Here is a 14,370-nt window from a genome sequence, read left to right as displayed (position 1 = left end):
GCCATTTATGAACAGATTTTTTTTAAAAGTTGCAGAAAGATAAAAAATGCTAAAAATTAAAATTTGAATGGAACAATTCGCCAACTAAAACCTGCCAAGATCATGTAGAAGTCAATGACGGACATCCCTTCCGTTCCCTGCAGGATCCTTCTTTTGCTTCCAAACCTTAGGTTTCTGATTTTTGACGTTTTTTTCGTGTGACAATTCAAAAAAGCAGAGGTTTCAGTGCATCAAAAAACTACAGTTTCACAACTTTTTTCACACAATATTTCAAATTCGGATTTTAAGTAATTAGCAGACAACAGTGGAATTGAATTTATTCAAATATTTAAAAAAGAAAAAAAAATGAGAAATGTTTTTAGTAAACATGCCCCTAAAAGTCAGAAGACATCTCCTGAGAGGTATTTAGCACGGTTTCACCCTAAACTATTTGGCAGCAGAAGGATGTTGGTAGCACAGCAGTGACCGGCACCTGCTTGTACTCTGAACACTCTCCCGGGCAAAGCCCCTTTCTATCGTTCCCTATAGGTCCGTGAGGCAGTCAGTAAAAGCCAACTGACCAATAGGAAGAGTGGGCTTGGCAGGCAGGCCGGGCACAGTGATACATGTACAGCCGGTCAGGGAATGATCTGCTTCTGAAGTGACCCTGCCGGCTCATTCACACCTGGAATAGTGGAAGGGCTAGCTTCACTACTCACGTACCAATCTTTTTTTTTTATTGTACCCGCAGTGTAATTGCCTGTAATAGAAGCTTTTGTATCCCTACATGTTGCGCTGGTGTGGGGGCACCCATGGGCGCCCTGTGTATCTCAGCGCTAGATAAAGCGAGCTGGTTGTTGCAAACAGGGTCGGACTGGTCCCAGCCTCTCTGCCGCCAGCCCACAAGGCGCACCCTCTAACTTCCATAATTATCAACTCACTCCCCACTGCAGCTACCGCTAATGCTACTTTCCCTTTAAGAGGAGAACCGAACGTCTTAAGGAGCCTGCGCGATGACGTCACCCGGCATGCTTTACGTGGGAGAACCAGAGGGAGAGTGAGGTGCGTGAGGGAGGGTGCGGTCCTCAGATTGTAGTTCTGTCTGCTCTGTGTAAGCGGAGTCACTGCTGCTTGGAGCTTTAATAAAACCCACTGAGTTCTTGATTCTAAAGGTTCGACAATCGCTCTGCTGTTCTGGTGAGCTATAGAGGAACGAACTTGGGGAGGGAAGGGGGGATTGGAGGGATAACAAGCAGGCGAACTCTTGGTGGGGGGCGGAGTGTGGTAGAACAAGGAACAAACTTTTCTGGGTATGGGGGGGGGGAGTCTGGTTGGAGGTAACAGCCAGTGAAATAGTGGATGGTGATGGGGTGTTAAAGATCATGGGATTTGCCTGTGTGGGGGAGGAGGGAGTAAGCAGCCAGTGCAGGTAGGCCTAGCAGTCTAGATGTGATAATCCCATAACCCATTTAGATGGTATGTTCCTAATTGGAGAGCTTTCTCCTCCTCCATACCCTACACAAGCAAGTTAAACTTTCTCCAACACCATCGCAACCTCACTGACTGCTACACTGTCTGCAACTTCCGTTTGAAAATGTTCAGTTCATTTTATTTATTTTGCATTGTGGGCTTTCATAAGCCAATGGGGGCCTTATATGCCCTGGTCTGACGCTGCTTGCATATGCCAATAAAGTAAATAGCATATGCAAGAATTTCCATGTTCAATTGCTGCCATAGAGATGTACAATATTAAGAAAGAAGCAAGTTTTTAATTCAACTCATTCCATACTGAGCAAACCTTTCCATGCTTGGAATAGTTACATGCGCTACTAGTTTCTACTGCTTTTAACTTAAATAAAAGTACATGACCAAAGAGAAGAATAACTGCTTTGAAAGTTTAGGTGTATCTGTATTTTACTAGGCAAAATGGCAAATAATGTGAACTGGATTCAGCATTCAAGTGTGCCAAGTTTTGCACAGATGCTAAAGAAGAATTTACCTGCTCAAGCTCCAGCTGTGAATCTGAGCTCCACAGTTTCCACATGCTGCCCATATGTTGAACCTGATTGTGGAACAGCAAAGGTTACTCAAATCACAGGTATTACTATTTTTTTTTTGTTACATTTCAGGGGTAACAAAAACTATCAGTTATTTCTTGGATTTTGATATCTGGGGAGTTTATACTCTTTATATGGAAGAACTTTAGCCCCCCCTCTGCTTTGTGCCAAATATGAAACTCCTGAATGGTATTAACATCTTGCTTAGCGATAATCAACAACGCTTATCCAAACCATTTGTTAAATATTCATGAAGATATAAATGAAAACCTTAATGAACATGTTAAGTTAAAGATTCATCAAAACGGGAGATTAGAGCTCACCACAGAAAAAAGTTTCTAGATGGTTCTAAAAATCCCATAGGACTGAATAAAAAGTGGTTGAGTTTTTCTGTAATGAGCGCTACAATTTGATAAAGCTGCCCTTTATACATTGTGCATATGGAGACATCTTTACAGTTGCTGCGGTCCCTGTTGGGCTTTAAGTTAGCAGTTAAGAGTACTGCTACTTTCACATGTTGGGACATAATCGACAATGAATGGATCATGTGTCTGACTTTCAGCATCTCTTAATAAAACTTTGTTTAACATATTTAAGTGACTTGATTTTGTTTCTTATTGCTGTCAGCAAAAAAAGCTTTTCCTTTATTTTAAATTTTCCACAGGTAACTTTCGAGAACCATTTTTATCAGAAATGATTGTACCTGCATCACTCTCCTCACTGCCACCTAGAAAGGTTACAAAAGAATTTGTGGTGAAATACAGACATGGTGACCTCAATCCTGTTTCTGCTTTATACCAGTTTGCATAGATGCAGCGAATGGAAATTGATCTAAAATCAACTGTAACAACAGGTAAAAATGCTGCTTACTAGATTTCTTTACATAAGATATCAGAGGATAGAATATCAAGCTTGGGTATGCCGAAAAGCCTGAAATAAAATGAGACTTGCCTATATTTGTAAGCTGCAGCTCTGAAGCTCATTCAAATATCTGCTTAAAGTTATGTTTAGTGATCCGAACATAATATGGAATAATTGACTGTTAATAAACCTATCCGGCTGTGTAGAAGATGTATAACAATCTGAAAGGGCATGTTGATGTCTGATATACTATAATAATAATAATAATAATAATAATTCACATTTTTAAAGTTTCCTGTGCTTTAGGTACTATTTCAAATAGCTCCAGCTCTATTGTTAGAATCATGTCAGACCCTCTCCAATCTGCATTGTGAAGTGAAGTACACTTTAGAACTTTCCATTAGTACTGTCAGACTTTGTTTCTATACTGGCCATAATTTTGGGCTTGACAACAAATATTACATGTTTTGGGCTAAGCTTTTAACCGCTTTGATAGGGGATAATTGTTTGCACTATTCTAGTGCAGAATAAATACATTTATTTATCCACAATAAATTGTTATTAGAGTAGTAGTATTTTTGGATTTCTCCCTCTATCAAAAAACAAAACCACATTTCAACGAATACTAAAGACAGCCTCTTTTTTAAAGAATGCATTACAAAGCAATTGCTTGAAAAGAACTATTGGTTAAAGAGAGTCCAGTTTAATTCCATAAGGGAACAGTAATATTGGTGATGAAAAAGTTGGCCAGAATAATTGTGGTCCAAAATATAGACCCAACAGTATTAGATCTGGATTAGATTGGATCCATTTTTCAAACCTTGGTAATACAGTGGAAAACAATGGCGATATTTTTGATACTGTAAACTATGGACACAAAGTTATTGTATTGTCTTTTCTCACCACAATAACTTTTGCCATATTCGGACACTTTCGTGCCGAGTAATTTCAGTGGGGTTTTTTTTTTGTTTTTTTGGTGCACATTTTCTCACTACTGCTAAATTATGTGTGATTGCTTTTCATGGTTCTATAATGTTCAAAGTATGTGAGACTATTTTACAGAGCCAGATAATCCCTATGGTGGTGATCTAATTCCAAGTTAATAGTACACCCATATACACTAATCCAGGGGCGATTCTGGACATATCGCCGCCTGAGGCGGCTCCTGAATGCCGCCCCCCCCCGCTCCCCAGCGCTTACCTTCTGAGCACAGGAGCGGGTCCGGGGGTGGTGAGATCACTAGTGCAGAGAGCGCAATTGCGCTAGAAGAGCCGAATTTCACTGAACCTTTACTAGTACTAGAGCATGGAGAATCATTCAGTAACTGCATCTACACAGAGTTCACAACAACAACGGCATTTCAAGAAGGGTAGAATCTTTTTTAAAGTCAAAGGTTTTCCTACACTAATGTTCCCATTCATCCCCATTTCATAGAGAATGTCCCTGCTTCAGGACCTTGGTCCACAGGAAACGTCCCTTTGTATGGCTTATCTTCATTTGGAACTTGATTGCGATGTCAAGCTAATCAGCTGGGACAATGCATATGTTATTAAAATGCTTTCATTAGCTTTGCTGTAGTCACAGCATAAAAGGCAGCTTCGTAGAGCTGCAGACAGCAGGGCATTGGAAGAGAGAAGGAGACACGACCAGTATTAAACAATATAATTCAGATGAATTTAATGCAGACTTGTCAAATTCGGAGCAGCAGATCTGGTTGGGTTTTGAGGGTGAATCAGTCTAGATCGGGGGTCTTCAAACTTCCATACTCGTATACCACAGTCAAATATAAAAAGATTTGGAGAGCAACACAAGCATCATAAAAGTTATGGCATCAAATAAGGGCTAAGATTGGCTATTAGGTAGCCTCTATGCACACTATCAGCTTACAGGAGGCTTTATCTGGATTGGGGACATTTAAAGCTACATCCAAGGGGTTGGTGAGCCACTGGTTGGGAATCACTGGTCTAGATGATGCAAAGGCTTGTGTATACTTTAGTTTGCAAGATAGTTTAGAAGGGCTGTCAGGGTCAGCCTGCATTTATCAGATAGGTGGCTTGTTTTGGGCTGGTGGACGTTGTTGTTTTTTGTTTTTCCCCACCAGTTTTATTTTTCCTTCCTATGGGCTTCAAAATGCTGGAAGATGACAAAAAAGCAAAAGTGAAGCATAGAGAAGCGGCAGGAAATGGCTGATTGAATCTGACTCTGCTTGTCCATTAGGCTCCTCTCCTGCATTACGCAAAGGCTATCGCTATTTTACTGAAGCAGAAGAATCTCTATGTGTAAATGCAGGAGCAGTGCAAATGGACAAGTAGCAGGAGATTGAAAGTGATGTCAGGCATCTCCTGCTCCATCTCTACTGTGCTGCTTCCTCTTCAATGACAGGACTGCTCGCATATGCAGAATTTGCATATGAAGGTAAAATAAAACTTTAAGGGCAGTTGTTGCGAGCGACTAATCTCCCCGAAATGCCATCCCACCGGCTAGAATGTAAATCGCATGTGGCATGGCATATGAGCTGCTGCGATGTCCCGAAGTCGCCCCAAAGTTGTCTTGAGAGGAAACTTCAGGCGACTTCGGGACGTTGCAGCAACGTGTATGCCATCCCACCGGCAATTTACATTCTAGCCGGTGGGATGGCAATGAAGGTTTGTCGTGGGGAGACTAATCTCCCCCTGTGCCACTGCCATTATTTATGGTAAATTCACTTGAAAATTCAGGGACACCTCTAATAAATATATGTTGCAAGGCTGCATTGATTGCAATATAATTTAAATGCTATCAGTGCAGCATTTCTAGCTGGATTTTTACATGTCCCTGAATTTAAGTGATCTAGTAACCCTGTTTCAAACTTAAGGGGGAATAAACTTTTAAATGAAGGGAAAGATTTAACAGTAGAAAAGGGAGGTAAGTACTATAGCGGTGGGCAAGGGAAGGCAACTAAAAAACGGGCAATGCAGATGCTTTACAGAGAAATAAATATTCCAGATTGCTCATAAAACATTGGTATTGTGGCAAACAATCACTGAATCAGCAAGCAGGTAATGGAGGGGGGAGCCTTCAGTGTGGTGAAGTGGTTCAGCGTAGCTGAGGAACAGCAGAACTCTGTAAGGCAGTGATCCCCAACCAGTGGTTTGCGAGCATCATGTTGCTCTTAGTGCCCCTAAACCAGGTAGGTATTTTTGAATTTCTGGCTTGGAGGCAAGTTTTGGTTGAATAAAACAAGATTTACTACCAAATAAAACCTGTAAGCTGATAGTGTGCATAGAGGCTGCCTAATAGCCAATCACAGCCCTTATTTTGCTCCTCCATGAACCTCTATGATGCTTGTGTTGCTCTTTTTACATTTGACTGTGGCTCACAAGTAAGAAACATTGGGGACCCCTGCGGTAAGGAAAAGGCAGAGCTGATGTGACTTATTGCAAGAGCTGAACAGTATTTGACATTAATAGCACTCAAAGTTTGAAGCTTTAACCTTTTTTTTTTTTTTTATAAAGACCTCCTACGTGTTATCAATTAGTTACTGGCCTGTTTCATAACCATAATTGTGGGGATGTTAAACTTGCAGCCAGTTGTGAATTATGGCATCTGTTTTGAAGTTTTGTTTAAACCGGAAGTTGCCGATATTTTGTGACCATTTTTTGCCGACTCCGACTCCAGGTACCCAAAATTGCCTCCGACTCCTCGACTCCGACTCCACAGCCCTGTACAGATATATGACCCATTATCCAGAATGCTTGGAACCATGGGCATTCCGGATAATGGGTCCTTCTGTAATTTGAATCTTCATACCTGAATCTTACTGAAAGTCAATAAAACATTAAGCCCAATAGGATTGTTTTGCCTCTAATAAGGATTAATTACATCTTAGTTGGGATCAAGTACAAGGAACTGTATTATTATTACAGAGAAAAAGGAAATCATTTTTTAAAAATTATAATTATTTGTTTATAATGGAGAATATGGGAGATGGCCTTTCCATAGTTCTGAACTTTCTGGATAAGGGGTTTCCAGGTCCCATACCTGTACAAGACTCTTGTATAATGCGTTGAAAATTAAAGATTTTATTTTATAGGGTGTGCCAGTTTAATATAATTTTTTTGTATTTCCTTGAGACTGAAACTTTGGCTTTTTATATTTCACCATGCTATAAGATATACATTTATTCATTTCAAGAGGGGGCTGATCTATACGTGATCACACACACATATATATATATATATATATATATATATATATATATATATATATATATATATATATATATATATATATATATATATATACATACTTATATATATCTCTATAAGGAGGACCAGCACACCAATTCAGATCAAATCTTCTTTTTATTCACCATGCGTTCCAACGTTTTGGTCTCTCTTGGGGACCAAAACATGTATAGGTGTAGGATCCATTATCCGGAAACCCATTATCCAGAAAGATCCAAATTACAGAAAGTCCATCTCCCATAGACTCCATTTTAAACAAATAATTCTAATTTTTAGAAATTATTTCCTTTTTATATTCCTTTTATAATATAGCATTAAAATAGTACTATGTATGCAAATAAATTTTCTGCAGATATATTTATGGTTACTAATTGCAAAGGCTTCTATACTGTGTGAGCATTAAAATAAAGCTGTCTATTAAAATGTGAAATAGTCACTATGTTCTGCATTATATCTGTATTTACTGTTTGTAAAGGCTGCTACATATTTTGCTCTATGGAGTTTGCAATAATTATTTAAACTTTTTATAATATTACCCTTGTGCTTCTATTTTTCAGATAAGCGCACTTTTATTCATGAAAAGATTTCCTCTATTATTAAAGAAACCTTTACTAATTTAATATCCAAATATCCTGAATATGAAAGCTGTGGTAGCTCATTAGCTGCGTTTGTGATTGAAAAAGGTATGCCTTTATCTTTTTTTTTTTTTTTTAAAAGGTTTTTATTTTGCATTTTCAGAAAAAACACAGAAATCAACATACATATAAAACTAATAAACATCATGTGGTTTTACATCATATTGCCTTGGTTTTATTTATACAATCGTGTATCTAGCATTCTTCCCACTTGGTCTATTCTGGTTTGGGGGACTTTGTGACAGGGCTGGTCGCTAAGGCATGGGGGGTGAGGGCAGTTCAGGAGGTAGCATCTATCCAGCTTCTCCAGATTTTTTTCATATTTTTGGGGGCAACCCCGTGCAGTATATGTAATTTGGAATAGTGGTAGCAAGGTTCTGATTAGATTTAGCCATCTATCTATTGTGGGGGGGGGGCTGGGCCATCCAGTGCAGGAGTATGCATTTCCTGGCATAAAACAGTAGGCTACGGTAAAGGATTCTCATGTGGGCTGTCGGGGTAAGATCGTCAATTACCCCTAGTAGGCAGACCTTAGGTGTCAGAAGATTTGGAAGGGGGGTTTTTTCCCCGATATAGGCTGTTACTTGCGCCCAGTATGATTGAATTGACTGGCATTGCCAGATCAAGTGTAAATAGTTTGCCTCCGGGGCATTGCACTTAGGGCATTGGGATGAGTTGCGCCTATTCATGCGGTGTAACCTCGATGGGGTCAGGTGAAGTCTATGAATGATCCTGAATTGTACCAGTCTGTCTCTAGTTGAGACAAGATAATCGTAGGCTCAATCCGTAGCTTCATCCCAGTTGTCATCATCTATCTCTGGGAAATCTCTTTGCCACATTGTTTGGGCCATTTTAAATGGGGATTTCACTGTCGAGAGGAGGAGCGCATATAGTATTGTGATAAGTTTTTTGCTTGAGGGGTTTCGGAGGGTTACCTCTATATTTGACGTGGATAGTTGTGGTATTGATCCCCCGAATTGTGCCTGGAGGGCATGGGAGAGTTGGAAGTAGGAGTACCATGGGAGCATTGTTTGGGATTGCGTGTGCCTGTACTGGTCTCTGGGTAGTAGGGTTCCTCCTGGTATTATATCTCCTAATGTCCGGATTCCCCAATCCGGCCAGATTCTGTATGGTGCTATTTGCTTAAAGTGGAGGAGATGTGAGTTGGCCCAGAGTGGGAGCCCAGGGGAGAGGAGAAGGAGTTTCACATGGCATAGTTTTAATGCAGCTAGCCAGGCTTTGTATGGCGTAAGTATAATTGGGTTCGTTATTTTGAAGTCTTTTGGCTTGCGATACGGTATGTATGTTAGTGATTCTGTGGAGGTCGCTATTGTGGCCTGGAGGGGGAAATTAGGATTTGTGGGGTCTGGGTTCAGCCACCACTGAATATAGTATATTTGTGATGCCAGGTAGTATAGGAACCAGTGCGGCAGACCCAGTCCCCCTTCAGTGACTGGTGCCCTTAGTTTGTTCCTAGCAAATCTGGGTGTTTTGTTTGCCCATAGAAATGCTGTTTGTACAGCATCTAGGGTGGTAAAGAAGTGCTTGAGGATTGGGGTTGGAGAATTGTGGAAGATGTATAGGAATTTGGGGAGAAAAATCATTTTTATCAGGTTTACCCTGCCCCAGATGGTGAGGGGTAAGTTGGCCCATATTGTCATTTTTTCCTTCATAGATTTAAGTATTGGGTCAAGGTTGTTTGGGAGGAAGGCCTCTATGCTCCTGTGGACCACCACTCCGAGGTATTTAAATGAGCTTACCCAAGTAAGGGGGGTGCTAGGGAATCTGCTGGGGTCAATGCCATCGTCTATTGGGAATATACTGGATTTTTCCCAGTTTATTTTGAGGCCTGAGAAGATACCAAATTGATTTACCACTTGTAGTACTGTTTGGAGGGAGTTCCCTGGGTTGTCCAAATATAGCAGAACATCGTCTGCATAGAGAGATATGCGCTCCTCCACTCCTCCTATGTTTAGCCCTGTTATGCCCTGGGATTGTCTTATTTTGATGGCCAGGGGTTCTATGGCCAGGGCGAACAGCAACGGCGAGAGGGGCCAGCCTTGTGTGCCTCTGGTTAGGCTGAATTCTGGTGATGTATATCCGTTAACTCTGACTTTTGCTGTTGGTGATTGGTATAATAGTTTTACCCATTGTATAAACTGTTCACCCAGGCCATATCCCCCCAGGACCTCCCAGAGGTATGACCATTCCACCGAGTCAAAGGCTTTCGCTGCATCTAGTGACACCACAATGCGTGAGCCCTTGTTTAGGTGGTCAGCGTGTATGTTTGTGAATAGTCTGCGGATGTTTGTTGCTTTATTCGGCATAAATCCCGTTTGGTCTGGGTCGATTAGCTCTGCAATTATTTGTTTGAGTCTAATCGAATTTTTGCAAAAATTTTTGCGTCTGTGTTGAGGAGTGATATGGGCCGATTTGACCCGCAGTTAAGGGGGTCCTTACCCTCTTTTGGGATAACAACTATCAGTGCACTGCTGAAGGAGGGAGGGAGGGAGTTGGTTCTGGTCCAACGCATTTACTAGGGGGTTAGTAGCTCAGAGGAGATTTTGTACCAGTCTGAGGGTAACCTGTCTGGTCCCGGGGTTTTCTGGGGTTGAAGGGAGGCTATAGCTTCTCTGACTTCCTCCAGGGTTATAGGTCTGTTTAGCTGCGTAGCACTGTATGAGGTTAATTTTGGCAGTGGTATATCTTTTATATATTTGGAGAGTTGGTCCGGTGTATAGTTAACTTTGGTGGTATATAATTGCTGATAAAATTGAGCAAATGCGTGTGCTATCTGGGAGGGGTCGGTGACGGGCCTTCCTGCAGGGGAGTTAATCCTAGGGATGGTGTTGGAGGGTGTTTGTGCCCTGGATAAATAGGCTAGAAGTTTCCCGTTCTTCTCCCCTTTGTCAAATGTTTTTTGGGTGGCATAGAGTAGTTTTTTTTGGGTCATTTTGGTTCTGGTTTCTTCTAGAGCGGTTTGAGCCGCCCTGAAGGTCTGTGGATGCAAGTGCTAAGTCTATAAGTGATAGGGTGTTATGGGTTGCGGAGAAGCAGGAGTAGACTTGTTGGTTGGTGTGTTTCCATCGCCAAATATCTGTGAGGTTCATGGCTTGGACCCATTGGGGGAATTTGGAGTTCGTTTGGGGACCTGGGTGAAGTTTATCTAGGGAGGGGTCTAGTAAGGCATTGAAGTCGCCCATGAGAAGCATTGGGGCCGGGGGAAACAGGGCTATTTTGTTCATAATGGTGTCTAGAAGGTTGTGGTCAAATGGGGGGGTGATGTAAAGGTTTACCAGAGTAAGCGGTTGGTTGTAAATGGTGCAGCTAATCAGCACATAGCGACCATAGTGGTCTGTAGTAAGGTCGTTTAGGGCAAAATGTATACCTTTTCGGATCAGAACCGATGTACCTCTGGCATGGGAGGAGAAGGTGGAGTGGTAGGTGTGGGCTATCCACGGTCTCCTCAGTGCCATTAACCTTTGACCTATTAGATGGGTTTCCTGGAGTAATAGTATGTCAGGGGCATGCCTCTAAGTGGGGTCCCCATGTTTCGTTTGGGTTTTTTGTGTGGTGCTAGTTGGATACCTGTTTATGTAAAAGGCATTGTTATCTATTGTTTGACATTTCTGTAACCAGCATGAATAACAACTATATACATACCATAACTTTCCCATGTTCCCCTTCCCACCCAACCTGACCGAGAACTTGGCAGGTATTATTCCCATAACTAAATAAAGTATGATTGTGTTCACCAACGGGCGAACTTGCTACTATTTAGTAGTAAACAATAGTTGTGAGCTCCTATGGCACCTTCTGTATCGTTGTGGGCCATGGCGCTTTGGCTTATATGTGCGGCAATCAATGCGCATTGGGGAGGTGTGTGGGTATTGGGGGGTTGACCGTTCCCCTGTGGTTTTACCTCGGGCTTATTCTATCTGCCGGTGGGTCTCTGCGGTGGTTCCTCGTGTCCCCAGATACGGTTAGTCCAGGTGGGGCTGCTTGGTTGCAGGTGGCTTGTGGGGTGGATCAGATTTATAGGCCTGAGTCACTTGTGGGTAGATCTTTTCAGCTATAGTTCCTGGTGGAGCCTTTGGTTCTCTGGTATATTTCTCTGTCCCGAGTCTCTTAGCTAGGTCGAGTTGGTATGGGCTGGTGCCTTCTATTGTGTAGCTGACCATAGCCGTTGTGCGGTGGGGGTAACGTTCTTGGCTGTTGGGGTTGGATTGTTGTTTGGGTGTACCCCTTTTCTGTGCTGGCTGCTGTGGTGTGGTGGATGCTGTGCCTTTAGTGGAGGCATCGGAGTGGTTGGCTTGCGCTGTAATCTTTTAGCGTTGACGGTTAGGGCTAGCTCTTCGGGGGGGATCCCCTCGTGAGTCAAGCCAGTCGTTGGCCTCCTGTGGAGACGTGAAGAACAGCGTTTTCCCTTCTGCTTGCACTCTGTTTTGCTGGGTAGAGCATTCCATATTTATAGTTGGCTTCTCTTAGCCGTCGCTTGGTTGCAGTGAATGTGCCTCTTTGACGTTGCAGTTCTGCAGAATAATCTGGGTATGCTGATAAAGAATTGTGACAGGCTTGCTTTGGGGTAGGAGTCTCTTAGCCAGTTTTCAGCAAAGGTCACCGGGTCAGCTCCCTCAGCTCGTTCCGGTAGGCCTACTATGCGGACATTATTGCGTCTCTGCCTATTTTCATAGTCGTCAAGCTTGTCAGCATATGTTTTAAGTTTAGTCTCAAGTTGTATCAGGGCCGCGGGAAGCGGGTTGCAGCTATCTTCTAGTGTTGTAATTCTATTTTCTGTTTCTCTTACCCGTTCCCGGATATTTTGGAGGTCGGACCGTAGAAGGGAGAGATCCGTTTTCACCTCTTCCAGTTTTGTAGAGAGGGATGTCCGACAGTCTGTTATCGCATCTAGCAGTAGCTGTGTTGCTGTTTCTGGCTGTGGCTGCGGTGGGGAGTCTGGATCCCTTTCGCTAGCTTGATTGCTTTGGGAGCCGCCGCCATTTTGTGGAGCATGCCTTGCAAACTGTTCTAGTTTAGCAGCTGCTTCCGATTTGTTTCTTTAGGCTTTGCTTCCTCCCATTCTGTGAGGGGTGATTATTATAGTTGGGGCCAGCCGAGTTTAGCGATTGGTTCGGCTATTGCCGCTTTTTATCAGGATGTGGTGCCCGGAGCTCAAAAAGACACTTCTGCTCAGGTCGCCATGTTGGCCACGCCCCCATGCCTTTATCTTTTAACCACATAATTTGCTACCACTGGTTTATAATAAGTTTTGGGTACTGCTTCCATAATTTATTTTATATACCATATGCATAAATTATATATTATGTTCATAAACTGAAAAGTTTCTGTGCACTGTAAATCCTGTCTGGTGCAGTTAGTTGTGGGGAAGTAATAGCTCTGCATTCTTACTGCTGGGAGCAGATCAGGCAAGTTTTCAGAGGTACAAATGTGTCACAGCTGGTATACCAGCTAGCCTCATTCTGTTCTTCTGCCCTGTAGGCATTGCTCTACTATAGTTTATGCAGTCTGGCCTACCACAAGCAAAGTCGGATGGCTGACAGACAGCACAGTGCAACTACAGGAAGCACTACACAGTATTTCAGCTGTGTCCAGCACTCAAAGAAAGTAACCTGCTTGGCCCTAGCCAGGTTAACAGTGGGCACATGTGAACCTGGACCTTGATCATGAACCCCTAGCAATGAAATAGTAATAAGCTTGGATATTGGATCTTTAGACTTTAGCAAGGAAACTATTCCATGCTTATGGGATGTACTGCATGTAACCACAGTGGAGCTATATAAAAGTTACAGTTCCAAAAAAGGTAATTGCTACATACTCAGGCCATTATGTTTCTTGGTCAAGGAGATTTTTTGGCTGAACTTAAATCTTAGAAATGTAGTATTTGAAAACAGTTGTATTGGACATTTTTAATTCCCTGTTCCACAATTAAGCTATAAGATTGTGTGTCATTACCCTTGCAGTGACAAAAAAAAGAAAATAGGGGGGGGCACTCTGGAAATCCAAAAGACAGGCCATTAGAAAAGTTAAAAAGAATGTTATTATAGGAAGGTCATCTCCTATAGAGTTCAAGCAAATCTGTAATGTGTACATGCTGGTAAAGTACTGTTAATTTAGGACATTAAATACCATGCAATATATCACCTCGATCATTTTTACATTTAGTCTTCTAAATGCTTGTTGCTTATTCATAGTTTCTCCTTATCAGATACTTTTATAGGCAGTTGCTGCTTTTCTACAGTGGAAATAATGGAATGATGGACAAGTCCATATTTTGCACAGAACCTGCAACCAACCTTCTTGCTGTTAAACCAAATTTCAATATCTTCCTGTACATGAATCAGCTTCCAAAAGGAGCTGCTCAGACAAATCCCCAACTGTAAGTGTTAAAAATGTTATAGGGATTGCACTGAAATGAACTTACTATACGAAAGACGAAATGTAACATGAAACATAATTAAGATTTCCTACCGTTATATATATACTTTTATGTACCAGTTATCACAGGGCCTTCAGGCCATATCTGCTTTAGATACCACATTTTAGGTAGAAGCCGCCATTGTTTCCACCATTGTTTCCCTTATTACAGTAGCA

At 42.0% G+C, this 14,370-nt stretch overlaps 1 protein-coding gene across 1 annotated transcript in view; it reads left to right on the top strand.

The window, feature by feature from the left end:
• Positions 1–400: 400 nt before the first annotated feature.
• Positions 401–14,370, top strand: part of LOC100498023 (transmembrane protein KIAA1109-like) — a 53,981-nt gene continuing 40,011 nt past the window's right edge. Inside the window, exons 1-5 of the mRNA XM_031902597.1 lie at positions 401–1,176; positions 1,901–2,077; positions 2,701–2,889; positions 7,681–7,806; positions 13,985–14,155. Coding sequence (XP_031758457.1) covers positions 14,031–14,155 — 125 coding nt within the window. The 5' untranslated portion in view covers positions 401–1,176; positions 1,901–2,077; positions 2,701–2,889; positions 7,681–7,806; positions 13,985–14,030. The remainder of the gene's footprint in view (positions 1,177–1,900; positions 2,078–2,700; positions 2,890–7,680; positions 7,807–13,984; positions 14,156–14,370) is intronic.

The sequence above is a fragment of the Xenopus tropicalis genome, chromosome 1 (assembly GCF_000004195.4).
Source record: "Xenopus tropicalis strain Nigerian chromosome 1, UCB_Xtro_10.0, whole genome shotgun sequence".
Taxonomy (NCBI): Eukaryota; Metazoa; Chordata; class Amphibia; order Anura; family Pipidae; genus Xenopus; species Xenopus tropicalis.
The sequence above is the reverse complement of the archived record's forward strand: the minus strand, read 5'-3'. Positions and strand labels throughout refer to the sequence as shown.